The sequence below is a fragment of the Ascaphus truei genome, chromosome 6 (genome assembly GCF_040206685.1).
Source record: "Ascaphus truei isolate aAscTru1 chromosome 6, aAscTru1.hap1, whole genome shotgun sequence".
Taxonomy (NCBI): domain Eukaryota; kingdom Metazoa; phylum Chordata; class Amphibia; order Anura; family Ascaphidae; genus Ascaphus; species Ascaphus truei.
Window position 1 is genome coordinate 67,815,323 of NC_134488.1, and position 18,911 is coordinate 67,834,233.

An 18,911-nucleotide genomic window follows, 5' to 3' on the forward strand; every position below is an offset into this window, starting at 1 on the left:
TATTAGACTCCTGCCCTTATTATAGCTTGTGGTCTCCAATGCATGGCCACACTGTCTACCTCCCTGCACCAATACCAAGATCAGCAATGCTGGCAGGACATTACTGTGGGCTGTTAAAATGGATGGAACAATAGTTCTACAACTTGGAAGGCTACCTCCTTGGGGGGAGCTCAGAGTGACAGAAGGGATATATACCCCTGGGAGATATAAAAGGGCGACAGAAGGAGAGAGACAAAGAGAACGAGGGCAGTTACCCTGCATCAATAACCCATGTCATATATTTGGAAACCACTAGGTTAGACAATGGCACGGGCAACACATACATTGCATGACTGATGTCAGCTGATTTCTCCAGTTAATACAGTGTAGAGTGGAGGGGTTTGTTATATATATGGCGGAAGCAGGAAGTAGAGCTGTAAGCGAGGAGCCTGTTGTCGTGAAATGAGAGGGCGCCTTTAGCCCTGCGGAATAGGTCATTCCAATTGGACGATGCCCAAACCATGATTTATAACGCTATAAACAAGAAACGTACCAGTTACAGCTACCTTAATAAGATGGGAGCCTTCGGGACCTTTACTGCAGAAAGGTTAGCCATGCATGCAAAACCTGGAGAAAGCTGCTTCTCACTCCCTCTGTCCCTACAGATACTCCGTGTTTCATTAAGAGCTGGCTACATCAAGCAAAATCAATCTCGACTGACTTCTTGCCTCAGTGCCCAAAGGGAGAGCAAGGACAGGGAGCATCATGGGAGATTTGACTCTTCAATGTAAAAGACTGATTTTTTTTTGTCACGAGGATTCGATAAATTAGTGCTCCAATACGGCAAGACGTACACCTGCTTCTCGCCAGACTCACAGGTCACTTTTCCACTTGCTGTGAAGCTGCTTTCCTGTTCTACAGAAGAGATCAGTTCCACTGAAAGGAGTGGGACTAAAAGCTTCTCCAGCACTGGAAAGAGGCTTCACCCCACACTGGTCAGATCATGCCATGGATTGATTTATTTGTGCTGTGATTCCTGATGCTTGGCTCCAAACAAATTGTATTGTGTTATCTTGTTTTTTTACCTTTGAAATTGCTGGTCCCACTCTTGTTTCTGGCTTCTCTAAGCTAATTCTAAGAAACTCAGCCCAAAAAAACAGCTTCCCAGCAATAGAGAAAAATGACCAGGGATTGGCATTGAAGATATACAGTAGGAATATATATATAAGAAAAAACAGCTACAGTATATTGTAGCATAATGTGTATATACAACATCTGTGGTGGACCAGGAGAAGTAGAAGCCAGGAGGATTAGTAATGAAGCTCAATGCATTTTAGCATAAGGCCCGTATTCACTAAATGGTGCTAAGATTTAGCATAACCTAAATAAGGCTTTCAGTGTCATCAACATACAGTTTTTGGTTGTGACATATGGTGAACATAAAATATTACAGTCGACAAGTCACACATATTGTGTATATATATACAGTATGTTTGTATTTTGTATTTTATACATTCAGATTAACATAATACCAATAGGGAAATAAACGAAAAAGATCAATTTTAATAGCTAATAATGTAAATTATTGTAAAAATAAAAGGATTAGAAAAGCAATTAGAGCTTATATTTTAGGAAGACTTAGTATAACTACTGTAGTTTTATTTTTTATTTATTTTTTTAAGAATATAATCTTCAAATTCAATTGAAAGAAGAACAATTATAATACTAGAATCTGTACATATCAAGAATGACAAATATGCTAAAAAAATATATATTTTTAAGAGTAGAAAAAGGTCTTAAAGGAAATTCTGTTAGTCCCAATAACATGGGTATCGCTTAGGCTGCGCCTATAGTGCCGGTGACGGCGGCGCGTGACGTCACCCATCGCCGCAAGCAAAAGTTGTATTTCGCTTTGCGGCGGCGGCGCGGACGACCAGGCTCTTGATTGGTTCAGGGGCTGTCACATGAGGCGTCAGACCCTGAAAATTCAAATAATTACGGCTGCCAAATCGCGTCGCCCCGTCGCGCTTACTATAAGCGCACGCGGCGGCGGCGACAATGCATTTGTTTTCGGGCGACGTCGCATCACAGGCACTATAAGCGCGGCCTTACTGGTAACATATTTACAGTATGTTTGCTCAGATGACATCATAAATCCAAGATCAGTGGTTTATAACTCCAGTCTTCAGGAAACTACAACAGGCCAGGTTTTAAGGATATCCCTGACTCAGCACAAGTGGCTCAGTTAACATGACTGAGCCACTGATTGATCCACCTGTGCTATCCTTAAAAGCTGACCTTTGGGGGTTTCTTGAGGACTGGAGTTAGGAACCAATGCTCTAGGTGGAGATGCTAGAAAATGGTTTGGTTGGTCTAATCTACTGGCTCCCAGCTCCAGTCTACAAGGACCCCTAACAGTCCAGGTTTTATGGATATCCTTGCATGAGCACATCTGGCTCAATAAGTGGCTTGATCATTTTGACTGATCCACCTATATGCAAGCACAGATATCCTTAAAACCTGGCCTGGTGGGCTCCCTTGAGGACTGGACATGGGCACCACAGGTCTATTCTGCTCTGCTGTCAATCTTGTGGTTTGGTAACTCTGACCTTAATTCCCTTTGTCTATAAATACCATGTGTGCAGCACGTTTGCAAAGCCTTTCTGATAATGACTCCCAGGGTGAATTCACCAAAAAGGCAACGAAATCGGAGTGTTTTAGCAACTCTTCCCGGATATTAATCGTAGCAGAATTTCAGAGACTATCCACTTCCATACAATCTGAGTGTTAACTGCATGCAAATGAATGTAATAAATGCTACTAACTATTCCCCTGGGGCTCCAAATGCTCAACGCCTCTCTGAAAAAAGGCATTTCACCCAAAAATGTCACTCGCTTGTTTCTTTGTAGATACATTAATGCAACATTCAGAACAATATGGCCCATATTTATTACGCGGTGCTATTTTTTAAACCATCCTCTGTTGCCTAGAAACACCTTACAGTCCGTTCAAGTTAACCCCTTCAGAGCCAGTGGCTCCTGCCACCTCCATGGCCACTGACCTTCCGGCACTGACAGATCACTTTACCACTCTTCGAAGCGATCCAGTGATCCCTGGCGGACTGGAAGTTATGGGGAAGAGTCCTCCCTTTCAGTGGACAGCAGCTACAAAACTAGCAAATAGCCATAATGTGCAGGATACGTTATAAGGGTTTCTGGTGTGGCACTTTTATGTAATATGTTGTATGCCATTAGGGCACTGATGGGTTTAATGGACATTACAGTGACTTCTGGTGCCGAAAGAATGTTTTGCCAGAATTCAAATTTGCAGCGAAGACTTCGATTGTTAGTATTTTAGAATATTCGCAAATCGCTGGGAGTTCGAAAAAAGACATTACTTGGGGGTCTTGTTTTATTTGAATATTCAAAACTAAAAAAAAAGCAGCGAATATTTGAAAACTCGCAAAAGGTAACCAGAAACAAATTGGAAAATTATTAACTATTGTAAAAATTTGTGGGAAAAATGTTCTTTTTTCCCCTTTCTCGAAAATTATATATAAAAAAAACCTGACAGTTGTATTTCGATACATTTCACCCTTTCCGCCCATAATAAATATGGCCCGGTATCCTTTCATATAAGAAGTATATGAGTAAGTGTTCTGTTTGTAGAAGAGTTGTAACTTCTAAATCATACTGTATCTTACTTATTACACACTTGTAAATTATGTCTCTAACCCTGTGTTTTTCAAGAGGGCTTCCCTAAAGGGTTCCCTGCAATTTCCAGGTCATTTGAAAATTGTACCAAATACAGAAGAATTTACAATGCATCTGATCTCAGTCTCACTATTAGAGAGGGTTGGGGTTCCTTACAATGCATCTGATCTCAGATGCGCTATTAGAGAGGGTTGGGGTTCCGTACAATGCATCTGATCTCAGACGCGCTATTAGAGAGGGTTGGGGTTCCTTACAATGCATGTGATCTCAGACGCGCTATTAGAGAGGGTTGGGGTTCCTTACAATGCATGTGATCTCAGACGCGCTATTAGAGAGGGTTGGGGTTCCTCATCATTTCCCAATATAATAATTGGGTTCTTTAATTTAAAAAAAATGTTAAACAACACTGCTGTAACACTTTGTAACTTCTACTAGTTGGTAGACACATCTCAGCATTATCTGCAGACTCAGAGGCCCCTCCCCCAGCAAAGGGGTTAACAGTTAACGTGCAAGCTCATTAGCACAAGAAGAATTGAGTTACCTTTTCCAAGCCGTCTTCCTTTAGGCTGATGATATCCAGATCAAAATCCGTCCGGAGCCCGTTGGTTTTGTTAAACGCGATGCGGCCAGTCAGACCTTCCCACTGGGACTGCAGATAATAAAAAAAAGTAGGGAGTTTATGACAATTAACAAGACTCATAAATCATCGCTCAGTACACCAACACAATGCTTCGTTTTAATTACTTTTTACATGATACTTTTTTCCCCCCTTCCTTTCCCCATCTACATCCCAAAAGAACCTGGTTAATTAATAATCCCCTCATCATTGCTCGTTCTATAATACTAGCTGGTAATTTCCATAAATTCCATTATAGTCTTCTGTCTAACCTGCATTCATGACTGCAGTGTCTAACATCTATCTTAATCTTTCAGAGATAAGGGCTGCCTTGGAAATGCTTTGCTGGGACAGAGGCTAAATGCTTGTGGTCCTGTTTTCAGGGGGGAAGCAGAGAGAATGTGGTTAGGAAAACAAAAGCCATTGAAGTGGGAGTACACAATCTGAGACCCATTGCAAAATCCTTTATAGAAACAGGCGCCTAGATAAGAGCAGATAAAGACCACATGCATCAGTCTGCCTGCTCTCTCCCATAGACGTAGGGGGCGCCATTGTTTATTGATTTGTCAGTGAGAAGCGACATGGTTTATAGAATATTTGGAATAAACACTTAAACGTGGCTCTTTATTTCTCCCCGTAGCACCGTCAGAGGTTTCAGGATTATATCAGGATTATACGGCGTTTGTGGCGAGGCAGCTGCGAGCGGCAGCCACACATACAGGCAGCATGAGGAGTGCAGAATGAGCCCGCGAAGGAACCATTGAAGTGGGACTTTTTATTAACAATCCAAACCTCTGGAGACTGTGAGACTAGTCTTATATATTATTTTCTTCTGTCTCTCTCTTCGTTTCTTTCTTCCTTTTCTATAACCATTATTATTAGCGCTGGTGTTTGGAGTTGGCACCCACTGACATAGGAGATACACAGTCCTCAACAGCCACCAACAGGACAGGTATTAGGGATTTCCCTGCTTCAGCACGTGGCTCAATAAGTGGCTCAGTCATTTTAACTGAGCCACTGATTGAGCCACCTGTGCTGAAGCCGGGATATCCCATGTCTCTCCAGCACAACCGCTTTCAATAGCGATCCCGTGGAAGCCACTTTGCAGGAAACAGACGAGGAGGGATCTGCCGTTTCGTCACCGGGCAGATCGCGCTCTGCATTCCCATGAAGCGCAATCTAAGCGGCAAAATAAAAACTTGCGTTGGGCATGACATAGTCAGTACGTCATAAGACCCCCGAAGTGTCAGTCCCCATGACTTAGGCCACGCGTATAGTGCCCGGGACGGCGACGCGACGGATGACGTCACCTGTCGCCACCCGCAAAAGTTTCATTTCGCTTTGCAGTGACGTCGCTAGCGACCTGGCAATTGATTGGTTCAGAGGCTGTCACATGTGGCGACAGCCTCTGAAAAATCTAATTTGACCGGCTACCAAATTTTTGGTCACGACGTCGCTCCCGTCGCGTCGCCCTTACTATAAGCGCTTGTGACGGCGATAATGAATCTGTTTTGTAGCGACGTCACCGTCGCAAGGCACTATAAGCGCAGTACGACCTGGGGCACCCAAAGGGTGTCAACGAATGCAGTGCTGTCAACCTTGATGGACCAAAACCAGTGAGATTGTGAGGTTTTGGCCCCAAATATGGCATCTAAAAGGAAAAGTGCACATTTGTTTTTTTATCAGCCGGTGAAGCAAAAAAAAAAAACAAGATTCTATGACTCGCATGTCAGAGGATCCTCTTCTGTCAGAGGATACCTTACAGTTCATTCAGGGCTGTCACTGCCGTCTCCCAGCGCTGCAAGGAAAAGACTGCTTAGTAAATATGGGCCCATCTGTATGAAAGTCCATTTTCATGTTTCAAGCAGATCAGGATAAGAAAAGATGTTGCAGGAACGTAGCCTCAGTGCTGCGGATGTGTCATGGGGCGTGATGGCCATAAGAGTTTAAAAAATATATATACTGTATGGCAAAAAGAAAGAAATGATCTGCATTAGCATACTTTGTAAAATGTCAGGAGGAGCAGACATTTCTCTGCTGCAAACTGTCCGCGTGCTGACATTTTGGTGGTGAATTTAATGCTTGCAAAAGGTGAAGGATACAGATTTCTGTAAAGCCTCATCTTTCTGCTTCAAGATCTGGTGCATAATACTGCTGGGATGTGACCCGCCTGGTCTCAGACACCCCAATAATATTCAATGATTTGGAGTCAGTCTCGCTGATTTTTAGCATCCAGTGGAGTCGCTCTGATAAAGATCTGCACTTTTCCCATTACATTGCAATTTTCTCCCCCCCCCCCCCCCCCAAATCTCACTCAGTCCATAAAGGTTGATATTGGTAAATTTTGTACTAGGAGGGATTGCGCCTTTAAGAGAATTAAATTATTAAAGGGCCATTCTCTCCGAGTACCAAAGTGTAATTAATGCATGCAAGGGGTCAATTTAGGGCAACAGACACCCAAACCTAACTAAGTTTTTTCAATACATTTTTAAAGTTAGTTTGTAGCTGAGGCCTGGGAGGGGTTTGATTTCCTTTGGCCGCTCCCTGTTGTCTGATATCACTGTGTGTTCAACAAGAGTTTACACAGTCAAAGCCCCCCCGTACCCTGCTTTATCTTTTTTGTGTCTCCGATGAGGACAGACAGGGGCGGCTGTGGTGTTTGCGGTGCTCGGTGCAGGGACACGTGTGGGGCCTCAGCTCTTACCTACTCAGCGTCCCATCATCAGGACTTTGCGACGTAAAATGACGCTGCGTTGCCATAACAATGTGACGTCAAATCGCAGGGCCATGCGGCGTCATGCTGTCATGGAAACGCAGCGCCGCAAGCCGTCCCGTTATCATAGCAACATGCCGCATGACGTGGCAACGTCCCGTTGTCATGGCAACGAGCCACCATTTGACGTCGCAGAGCCATGATGAGGGACCCTGCAGGAGGAGAAGCTGCCGGAGAAGGTAAGAGAGTTACAGAGGCCCCGCGCTCTCCTCCGACAATCAGTTTCATTTCTGTAGGGAAGACCCTGACTGCACAGCCATCAAGCCGGCCCAGGTTGGGCTAAAGCTAAAAGAAAACACTTCATTGACAAACTCTCCTCCATTCAGAGGCTCGGAAGAAATGACATTTGTAATTCATTTTCAAAACAATAAAGGCAGCCAAATGTTTGCTGTTAGGTCGGTTAGGTTTGTTTAGGGAACAAATGAAGGGACACATGCTTAACAAAGCATTATTTTCTGTCCAGCTATTGTATGTGAGATCGCAACTTTACATGCGAGTGTAACATTACAGGCACACAGCAATGCAATGCTAGCCAAGGGTTAACATGGTGGATGCTAAGCTGGTTTAATAGGTTAGATGCAGAACTGTTCTATTTTGGACACTGTAACCTCGCTGAGGTCTCGCCAATGATCTGTAAAGTGGTATCACCACCTAATTCTTTCTGGGCGAGTTACAATTTACAAGGCATCACAGAAAAATCCATTACAGTGTGGGACTAAGGCTATTTTTATACATTAAATGCTTGCTCTGCAATGAGCTAACAGAATTCTTCCGCAGTGACGGGTTTAAAAAAAAAAAAATCTAATGTGTTTTGGTTTTGGACTTTAATAACAACATGACGAAAACAAAATAGATTTTTTGGGGGATGGTTTTTCAAAAAGATCAACCAATTTAGATATATATATATATATATATATATATATATATATATATATATATATATGTTTGATTTGCAACAAATGTTAAAATCAGAGTGAATACACAGTATATACAGTATATATATATATATATATATATATATATATATATATATATATATATATATATATATATATACAGTGTTCGACAAACCTATACATTTGCTCGCCCCGGGCGAGTGGATTTAACCCCTGGGCGAGTAAATATTGGCCCAAGCAGCACACATTTGGTACTAGGTGGCGAGTAGATTTTTTTGTGTGGCGAGTAGATTTTTTGGTGATTTGTCAACCACTATATATATATATATATATATATATATATATATATATATATATATATATATATATATATATATATAATATATATATATATACACATTCATACATATATACATATATACATACATATAATTCACTCCGATTTTAACATTTGTTGCAAATCAAACGTCGGATCTTGTTAATATGCCCAGCCTTACTTAGCTTTGTCTTTAAAAGTTCTCGTTGCTGAAATCTGCCAGCGACACCCTTTACTTTGCGTAAAACATTGCTGGGAAAAAAAATCAAGAAATGAAAGGCAAAAATTGTTTTGGATTCTGTGTGTGACTATTGCATAAAATAAATAAGAAAGGGCCCTCTGGCAGTGAACTGGTTAATATTTATTGTGTACTGTTGATCATATATTTGCCGGGAAGTAGAAACCTTTAGCAGCATCCCAGAGTTATAAGATATGAAAGGCTTGGAATAGATTTAATTATAGGGGACAATGGTGAGAACGTAGCATGGTGCTGACATGGGACCAGGTCACTGTGACACAGGGCTATTGAACTAGTGCTCCAGATCAGAAAACATTAAGGTGTAAAATGGCCACAAGAGTATTGAAATGTCATTGTAGCTACATTTAGAGAAAAAACATTATTCTATTTAAACATTTTGCCTGCATTTATAACATATGTACCATATATTTACAGTAGATGACACTTAAGTTACAAGTAACAAGTGAGTTTCAGTAGGAAAAACTGCACTTCGCTGCCTAAGCAACTACAGTATTAGGAAATTACCAGGAGCAGAGCGTCTAAGGGCCACATCAAGGCTAATCGTTGGGCACCAGTAGACAAACCTTGCTCTACAAAATAAGGCACCACGAGTTAGGGACCAGAGAAATGCCACTGAGTATAGGCCACGGTTTGCATATTTCTAACAGTGACGGTAGGGGCCCAGAGACCAGCATATTAAAGGTTAAGCCCGGTCTCTGGTCCCTGTCCATCTGATGGATGTGCAGGAATGCCGTGCATACCAATCTACCTGTGGCTCTTGTTGCCAGAAATCTCTGTCTTATCCCTAAGAGTGTATAGCCATGTCTTTATTCAGTCTATGTTGTGCCATGTCAACTGTAAACTATATTTCTTTGTTCCCTGGGCATGATAGGCTGGTAATACAATTACCCAGCCTACCCGCCCAGGAATATGGGTTTGGCATAGTTTGCCCAAACGGCAGTGTCGTGCAGATAGACTTAGGCCTTGACCTCGCTGCCTACTACAGCGTCCGCTGTGGCGGACGCTGCACGGACGAGAGCCCTCCCCTCAATGGCGCCGGGCCCGCTGCGAGGGGGAGCCGCAGCGCTGTGGCGAGAGCTGCTCCTGCTCTCAATAGAATTGAGAGCAGGACTCGCGTCGAGCGATACGGCACGCCCCCCGGCGGTTCAGCCAATGAGGGCGAACCTGCCGGGTGACATCATGGCCGCGCCCCCGTCACTCCCCCGCCACCCCCCCCCTGGTCTCTCTTCCTGCAGTGAGCTGCAGACCAGGTAATCGGCTGCACGCGCCGCCAGTCTCGCGGGCGCGAGTTGCAGCGGAGATACCGGGGCCTTAGCCTAAGCAGTGGGCTCAGAAGATGTGCCAGAGACACACGAGGTCGAGGCTGCCTACTACGTTGAGCAGGATATTCAAAGTTGCTCTGCCGCAACTAACATCCAGTGCTGCCTGGAGACTCTGGACCTCCTACAGAAGTGGAAGCTGCTCGAGGGGAGTCATTGCGGTGGAGCCGGGCACCTAAACGACTAGGATTCCCTCTGTATTGCACGGAGGCTGAGAGTATAGCTCTGTTAAGTGACTTTGTGCAGTCTGATGGCTCAGCCAAAATAAACACCTGTTTATTTGATACCATAAGAGCTCCGGTCTGCTGCTCCGGTCTGGAGACCGGCTCTAACTCTCGCCAGTTCCAACCTTGGCCGGATTTCCCCACAAGATGCGGTACTTCTGGTGTAACCAGATGGGGGATCTCCGTCGGGATTGCCCTACAGCACCCTCCACTTCAGGGATCTGACCAGGCACCCTGAACCCGATTTGCCTGTGATTTGCCTGTGATTTGCCTTTGTGGGGATAACCCCTGCATCCAACCCGATCACCCCTCAGTCAGACATGCGGTATGAGGTTCCAATGGGTACCATTGCAAGCGACTACGATCCGATAGACAAACAGGATCCCCACTGCAAGTACCTGAACTGGTGCTGATTGGGGGCAAGTCGGCAAGTGGTGGTCACCCTTGTCCGACCAGACATGATCCAGCCCGAGCATCCTGTACAAGGAAAAGCGATTCAGGTCAAAGTGGCTGATGAAATTCGTGAGCTGGGGGTGCTGCCTGGTCTGATTGCTGACATTCTACTGGGCTATGACTTGGGCAACCTTGTCTGCCACTACGCAGCTCAGATCGCTCCCAGGACTTTGGAGATCAACCCCCCAGAAGACCATGCCAGAACCAGGAAGGTAAGCCGGCAGGAATCTGCATGGATGGCTAGCTCCCTGCCTGCCTTAACCCCTCCCCGACTCCCAGCCGTCACATCCTGGTCCCCCCCAGTATACAGGACAGGGTCACTAAGAGGATCCAATATGCTCAGCAAGGGTGCCAGGCGGTAGTGTGGGCCCATCTGAGTTCCACAGATCTCTCCTGGACTCCCTCTGTATTACTCTGAGGCTTTGTGTATAGCTCTGTTAAGTGACTGTGCTGTGTCTGTTGGCTTCAGCCGGAATAAACATTTGATCTCTGTGTCCTGTCTGGTGCTTGATCCCGGGAAAGACACTAACCAACTGTGTCCCAACTCCCGGTCACCTGTGACACTAACCAACTGACTCCTGTAATTTGCCCCTACAGTAGCTGGAGAAGTACAGTACTTACAGTATGTTTTTTAAAGCAGCAATACCCCTCAGAAGCCTATATGAGTTTAAGTCATATCATGTTAGGATCTTTCCCCATGAGCATGGCCTGCTCTTAAAATATAACAATTATATATATATGTACAGTATTAGAATTCATGATTTTCTTAATCTCCAGCATCTAAGATTACGATGGTGGACTGCACTGGGCTCTTATGGGGAGAGCTCCATTTTAATCTCCCAGACACTTAATATTTCAAACACATATCTCCCGAAGAGAGCATCAGCTTTTAAAAATTAAATTAAAAACAGCGTTGGAAAGGGTAACAAAAGATCTTTTAACGCAAGTGTAACGGGTTTCCCCCCCCCCAATCTCACATTGGCCTGGGTACTCTAATAACCAACCCCCATTACGTGTTCGTGTTTGGTGGTGCACCTGTAGGCAACAGGACTCCTGAGTCTCCCGCTGGATGGTATTAGGGGATGTCATCAGGACAGGTAGCTGAGGTAGTGGGTGCGAGTTCAACTTACATCATGTGCAGCGCCTCCACCTCATCAGGATCTGTGCTTCCGCAGGGAGATGGTCCTGGTGAGGAACTCCTTCTTGGTGGTGCCATCCACTGCTGAGTAATTTCACACTCACACAGTGGGGGTATTGTTAACAAGGTCATCTTTATTGTAGACGGTGATGTAGCAGACTGCCCCATCCAGCTGCCGGCTCTAGCCGCACATCTCTCCGTGCTGTCCCTTCGCCAGGTACGCCCTCCCAAATTGAAGTGGGATTCCCTCTTCTCCTAGGGAGATCCTCTCTGCGCCAGGTCCCTGGACACAGAGTAGCTTAGACAGGCTGATTGGTCAACCTGGACCGCTAGTTACTTCACTAGGGTCACAAAGTGTTCCTACAATCCCTTATGAAGGAAACTACAACTTCCCAACAACTTTCCACAGCTGCTGGAACACACTATCACTAACTGTGTTGTGCCTTATATACTTCAGGAGGCAGGCGCATCCCTGATGTCACTATTCAGGGACTCAGAGCATACAGCCACTCCCCTCCATAAATAGGGCACCTCACCATGGTGTGAGGGAAAACCTCCATAACTACTGCTGGCATACCCGTACTTATCAGGACTTACTGCCAACAGAGAGGAAAGTAATATACCATTATTATGCATGGCTATATACTCCCCCTGGTGAATCCCCACCGTCCCGGCTGGGGCCTAAATTTGGTGTACCTTGCTCCAGGAAACACTGAAAAAGAACACACAAATTAAGCGTTAAACATTATCACATTCACATAATAATGACAGAACATCCGCTCACTGACCAGCAGAGAACATCAAAGAAAAAGGCAGATCACTCTTTGACGGGACCTAGTAGTAGTGTCGAGGGTCTGGTTTCTTCACCTCCCGCCCTGCTGCATCGGTGACTGTTACGCTAAACTCTCGGGGCAAGCCTCGCTCATTACAATACACCACCTTGTGCATATAAATGCTGCGCCCGATTTTCCAGACCCGCATCAGTTGGGAGACCCTCTGCTCAGCCTGAACTCCCTTAATGGCTCCTCCCTTATTAACGATATAGTATTCGATATCATTACAAAGCCACCTTTCTCGATTGTCCTCTATTTCCCTCATCAGAGGTTCAGGGACATATGGGTATTCAAGCCCATGGGACCTTTTATATTTGGCTGCAATAACCCGTTCAGCTCGGCAGGCCCGGGTTAATTTAGTTTGCCCAGCCTTTCCCGGTAACACCCATGACAGGGGCTCATCTGACTCCACCGGATCATCTAACCCTTCAGATCCCTTTGGGGTAATAAGACCTCCTTGTATTCGGTCCCACCTTACTCGTAGCTCCTTGAGATAGGCCTCATCGTCAAAATCCCCAGGAGCCCACCAATGGTCAACCACCCCATCCCTTTCTAGAATGAAACGGGTGCGGTCAATCCAGGCGACATAACCCTCATATAATGGTGCCCACCACCTAGTTTCCCGTACCTCCCCTGAGTTGGGTTCTAGTGGCTCTTCCTCCTCAGGCCCACCCGATGATACCCCTGAAGTACCCTCAGATGGCGCAACCCTTTCCTTACGCTGTGACCAGTGTCCACCCGTGATACTCAGCATACTAGTGTTATCACTGGGTACCGACCCTCGTCGGGAAATCCTCCCTCCACCCTCCGACCCATCATCCGAAGTTCCCCAGTCCAGGCTTCCAGTCCGCTCTTCGGTAGGACCCCGGGAATCCCCTGACATCCCCAGGCTAGAGGTTGACCCGAATGAACAGGTGAAAGGGACAGGGGATTGAACTAGGGCCTTGGGGCTAACTTTGGGGATGGACGGGGTTGGGGGACGGACGGTAGGTACCGGCAGGGTCACGGCCTGCTCCTCCACTATACCTGACTCACGTCCGCCACAAAATCCATTCTTTCCTTCGGCAGCTGAGCCTCTCGCTCTCCGGTTCGAGCGCCCACTCCGTCTGTCCGTAGGGGATCGACTCCCACTGCTCGACCGTAGAGGCGCAATCGCCTCCCACTCAACACCGCTCAGGTCGTCCGGAACTGCCTCTGGACACGCACGTGCTGCGACGCCATCTTGGGTGGGGTCCCCAATCGAGACCTCTTTCTCCACGAGGACATCCGGCAACGCCCTTCTGCTGCGTGGTCCAGCCTGACCCTGGATCCGCTCTTCGTTCACCTCCACCCCCGGAATCTGCGGTGAGCACGGAGTTAACCTACTGCTCCGCAGGGTCGGGGTGGATCGACCTCCTTCCGACCCGCTAGTCACCACGGCAGTGGGACTCCGGCGATCGGGTTGTCGCGGTACTGGAGACACTCGACTCCGTGTCTCCACACCACGAGGGATAGCATCTCGCCACGGAATACCACTAGTATGGTACTCCGCCAACAAGTCCTGTGCCTCTGCCAACCTGGCACACTCCTCGTCCGAGGACTCTAATTTACAGTTCGGGCGGGGTATTCCAGTAGGGGACCGTCGATGGGCTCCTTTCCGGTCACCTCTCCGATGACTGGTTTTCTCGGCCTTAAGAACTCGGCTTGATTCCGGCTCCGCGGGACCTGCACTCACACTCCACAGTGCACCCGGAAGCTCCGCAGCCGACATCGGGGTAGGATCTTTCATCCCCCCGGCTTGTACAGGCACAAATGTCGTCATAGGCCACATATATTGCAGTCCACAATGAGGGCATTGAGCCTCACTGCCCACGGCTCCGCCAGGCAGTCTGCACTGCAGGCAGAGACAGACCACTGTCTCCACACCCTCTACGCGGATAATCAGGAAGCCTCCTGGAGCCGAATAGGGGTGGGTGGATATCAAGGGACTCTGTTCCACTTTCTCCGTTTGCTCAGCCATGGTCACCAACGGAAGCACTCGTCCAAGCGGTCTGTATTGATCAATGGCTCTTCGCAACTGAAGTGCAGGGGATGGTAGAGCAATCCTTCCCCCCACTTCCTCCATCGGTATCCGGTGGAACTGCAGACCACTCCCCCTGGTTGAAACTAGGGGGATGTCTCGCCGCTTTGTAGGCTGACCCAGCACTGGGGCGGAGTGAGTCATAGTCCATGAGGGCGCGGCTCCAGCTTTCGCGCCAAACTCCCCAACTGGGTGGAGTTTCCTCGTTGCTGCAAATCCTAGCCAACAATTAGCAAACTGCAAAGTTGCAAGACTTTCTGCAGCTGGCCCACGCGGTGTCCCGGGAACGCAGGAACCGCCATTTTGGTAAGTACTGTCCTTCATATTTGAGGTAGCGTCTGGCTGTTTGTTTATTGGTGTGTAACAAAGTCCGTTTCGTTCCTCCCATCTCGCAAGGCTGTCGTCCTCACTATTCTCGGGGGTATCTTCCCGAGAACATAGGCATGACAAACACGGCGCAGCCACGGCTTTCACGCCATTCCAAGAGTCTCTCCTGTAGCTTGTTCTCCTTCCTCATCCCGGCATCCTGGACCTTCTGCTCTTTGCAGATACTCCATTCTGACGGTCGCTTCTTGCTCACTGTATACTGGATTATTGTACATGGAGCTCCGCTCTGCGGGGCAGCTACCACATCCGTACAATAAACATGCGTTGTGCACCACCTTGTGTACCTAACATAGGTCTAACTCGTGTTTGCACTACCTCTGGCTAGGCTCACTCTCTCAGTGTCTACTGTATCTCCTTCCTCCCAGTCTGTGCTCCCTGTAGTAAGTGATCTGGAATGGCTAGAGTACTCTGGGGCTTCCATGCAGTACTTGGGCGTCTACCTCTCTTGGTCAGCCTAGTGCAGACCCTCTCCAGGAGTCCTGACCTAGTTAACAGGCTATCCCTTCAGGCGTCCTACCCCTAGCGCGACCTCAAGGTGACTCGGACAGCTATAGCCCCTCTCCAGACCCACTAACTCCTCTCAGGTTCCCAGGGTATCCCTGCGGTTCCATCCCAACGCAGCACAAAGTGGCAGCATACACTTTCCCTGTTTCCTAGTGTGTGCCTAGCAAAAGCCTGTCCTGTTTAATAGATATATATATCTCAGCAGCGCCTCCAATTGTAACGGGTTTCCCCCCCCCCCCCAATCTCACATTGGCCCGGGTACTCTAATAACCAACCCCCATTACGTGTTCGTATTTGGTGGTGCACCTGTAGGCAACAGGACTCCTGAGTCTCCTGCTGGATGGTATTAGTGGATGTCATCAGGACAGGTAGCTGAGGTAGTGGGTGCGAGTTCAACTTGCATCATGTGCAGCACCTCCACCTCATCAGGATCTGTGCTTCCGCAGGGAGATGGTCCTGGTGAGGAACTCCTTCTTGGTGGTGCCATCCACTGCTGAGTAATTTCACACTCACACAGTGGGGGTATCGTTAACAAGGTCATCTTTATTGTAGACGGTGATGTAGCAGACTGCCCCATGCAGCTGCCGGCTCTAGCCGCACATCTCTCCGTGCTGTCCCTTCGCCAGGTATGCCCTCCCAAATTGAAGTGGGATTCCCTCTTCTCCTAGGGAGATCCTCTCTGCGCCAGGTCCCTGGACACAGAGTAGCTTAGACAGGCTGATTGGTCAACCTGGACCGCTAGTTACTTCACTAGGGTCACAAAGTGTTCCTACAATCCCTTATGCAGGAAACTACAACTTCCCAACAACTTTCCACAGCTGCTGGAACACACTATCACTAACTGTGTTGTGCCTTATATACTTCAGGAGGCAGGCGCATCCCTGATGTCACTATCCAGGGACTCAGAGCATACAGCCACTCCCCTCCATACATAGGGCACCTCACCATGGTGTGAGGGAAAACCTCCATAACTTCTCCATAGCTACTGCTGGCATACCCGTACTTATCAGGACTTACTGCCAACAGAGAGGAAAGTAATATACCATTATTATGCATGGCTATACAAGTAAAGAAATAAAATGGAAAAATAAAAATGGCGAGCAGCGTGGACTGCTTTACATGCAACAGAGAGAGTGAGAGAGAGAGAGCTATCATCTGCAATGAGTTGTCATGAGACAAGCAGTCTGAAACAGGCAGCGAGAAGCTAGCAGGCATTTGCAAAGAGAACAAATTATTTACACTCCTCTTTATTTTATTTTGACACTTTCCTGGCACGGATCCGAAAATAAAAAATGAAATATATTTGACAGAAGAAGCAAAAAAAATGATACCACCGTGATAAGGGAGGAGGAAAAGATGTGAGAGAGAGAGAGAGAGCGAGAGAAAGTGAACCCCCAGAAAGGGGAGGACAGGTAAATAGGACAAGGAAGAGGACAGATTAGACAGGTACAAAAATATAACCCATTCACTGCAGTGCCAGAGAGGCATGCGTGGCTTTTGTGAAGGCGCTGAAAAATAAAGTTTATATTAATATATACAGGGCCACATAATCAGAGATGGGGGCTTTGGGCCATGCCACTGAAGTCTATGAGAAAAATCAGCAAAAGTGTATTGTAATACCTGTATAATGCTGCGGCAGCTGCTGCAAAGTTGTCCTATGGATCATCCTGATATACAGTAGGCTATATATTTATTCTAACCCTAATGTCTCCCCTCTGAATCACCCATTAAGCACTGTACAGAAGGTGCTAAACTCTCCCTTTAATGCAAACCACATAGAAATGGGACAGTAGATACAATATGCTGTACCAGAGTCTGACATACCATATTGTCAACCCCTAGAGGACACTATTGCTTTTTATAGTTTGTTGAAACTAAATGCAGCAACCTTTGATATGCAAATAGTATTAATTCAATGGATGGAGAGGGCAGCAATACACTGCAGAGCAATGTGGTCATGTGATTATTAACCCCTTTCAACAGTAGAGTCATACATCATGTCCTCAGATACCCTCTCGTCAGCTCCAGCATGCTCAGCAGCAAACGGTATTACTGATTTCAGGAGTACTTCTTCCCTAATCACATTATGTTTCATTTTCCTTTCATAACAATAATTAGGTCGTTTTTTCTGTGCATATCCAAAGAGCTCAAAATTGTAGCAGTGCCTTTTTTTTTTAAAACAAAATTTAAAAATGCAAATAACAGCCTGCTCCTGCCATATACCAATCATAGGTACTGTATTTATTTGTGATTGACTATTTTAAGGGCCCGATCCGGCTTTATTAAGATTATTCTTCATAAATACAATACGTGGCTAAAATCTGATTGTAACGATCCCATTCATTTGTTTTCTGGAATAGGATTTTAGTAGGTTTTGCCTTTGATAGAGCTCAGGCTTCCTGTCCACTTTTGATGTAAACATTTTCTTTCTCCTTAATTTATTTTATTTATAAAAATGTTTTACCAGGAAGTAATACATTGAGAGTTACCTCTCGTTTTCAAGTATGTCCTGGGCACAGAGATAAGATGACAAATAATACATGGTTACAAATACAGTTACATAAGTGAACAGGGTTATACATTATACTGTATACAAGACATAGCATGCACAGTTACAGATAATATATATTATAGGCGTATGTAACAGTTACAGACCAGATTAAAATGTGAGACAGCTTTAGTTTTGAAAGAACTTAGACTGGTGGCGGCTGTGAGAGTCTCCAGTAGATTGTTCCAGTTTTGGGATGCACGGTAAGAGAACGAGGAGCGGACAGATACGGTGCCGATTGTGCTGCTTTCAGAGCCAGCAAACCTGAGTTTTACTCAGTACTTTACAGTACTGTACATGGCAAAGCTAAAGGTTAAATTATCTTTGAAGGACTATGAAAAGGAGAGTGAGTGTGAGAGTGAGTATGAGATTGAGTATGAGATTCCTATCTAGTTGAGTAGCCATTCATTTTTATTCTTCTCAAACCACTCCGGTATACAACATGTGGAGAGATACCTGTGAACGCATCTTAGATACCGAAAAAAAAAGCTCATTTGAATTTCCACATTATATTCAAATGCTTTAAAAAAAACATATTTACCTGGTATCTCAGGTGTGTTCACAGGTATTTCACCACATCTGTGTCTCTCCCCCCTCCCCCTCTCTCTCCCCCCCCCCGCTCTGTCTCTCCCCCTCTCTGTCTCTCCACCCCCCCTCTCTGTCTCTTCCCCTCTCCCCACTGTTTGTGTTTGTGAGGGTCAGAAATGTCACATGAGTATGAAGGGAAAATTCCACTCTTTACATGCCGGTGTCTGAATTGGGGGAAGTTAACCTTTATAAAGGAATTGTTTTCTGTCTGTAATAACCTCAGTACATTAATAATAAAAAATTTTACACCCTGGGAATCGCACGTTAGAGGCTGGGGTCAAACACTCGTGAGTCGCTTCTCAGAGA

General features: G+C 46.1%; 1 protein-coding gene across 1 annotated transcript in view; it reads right to left on the minus strand.

Annotated features, from left to right (window-relative positions):
- Positions 1–18,911, minus strand: part of GRIK3 (glutamate ionotropic receptor kainate type subunit 3) — a 314,294-nt gene that overhangs the window by 63,522 nt on the left and 231,861 nt on the right. The window contains exon 8 of the mRNA XM_075604732.1: positions 4,234–4,341. Within this exon, the coding sequence (XP_075460847.1) occupies positions 4,234–4,341 (108 nt within the window). The remainder of the gene's footprint in view (positions 1–4,233; positions 4,342–18,911) is intronic.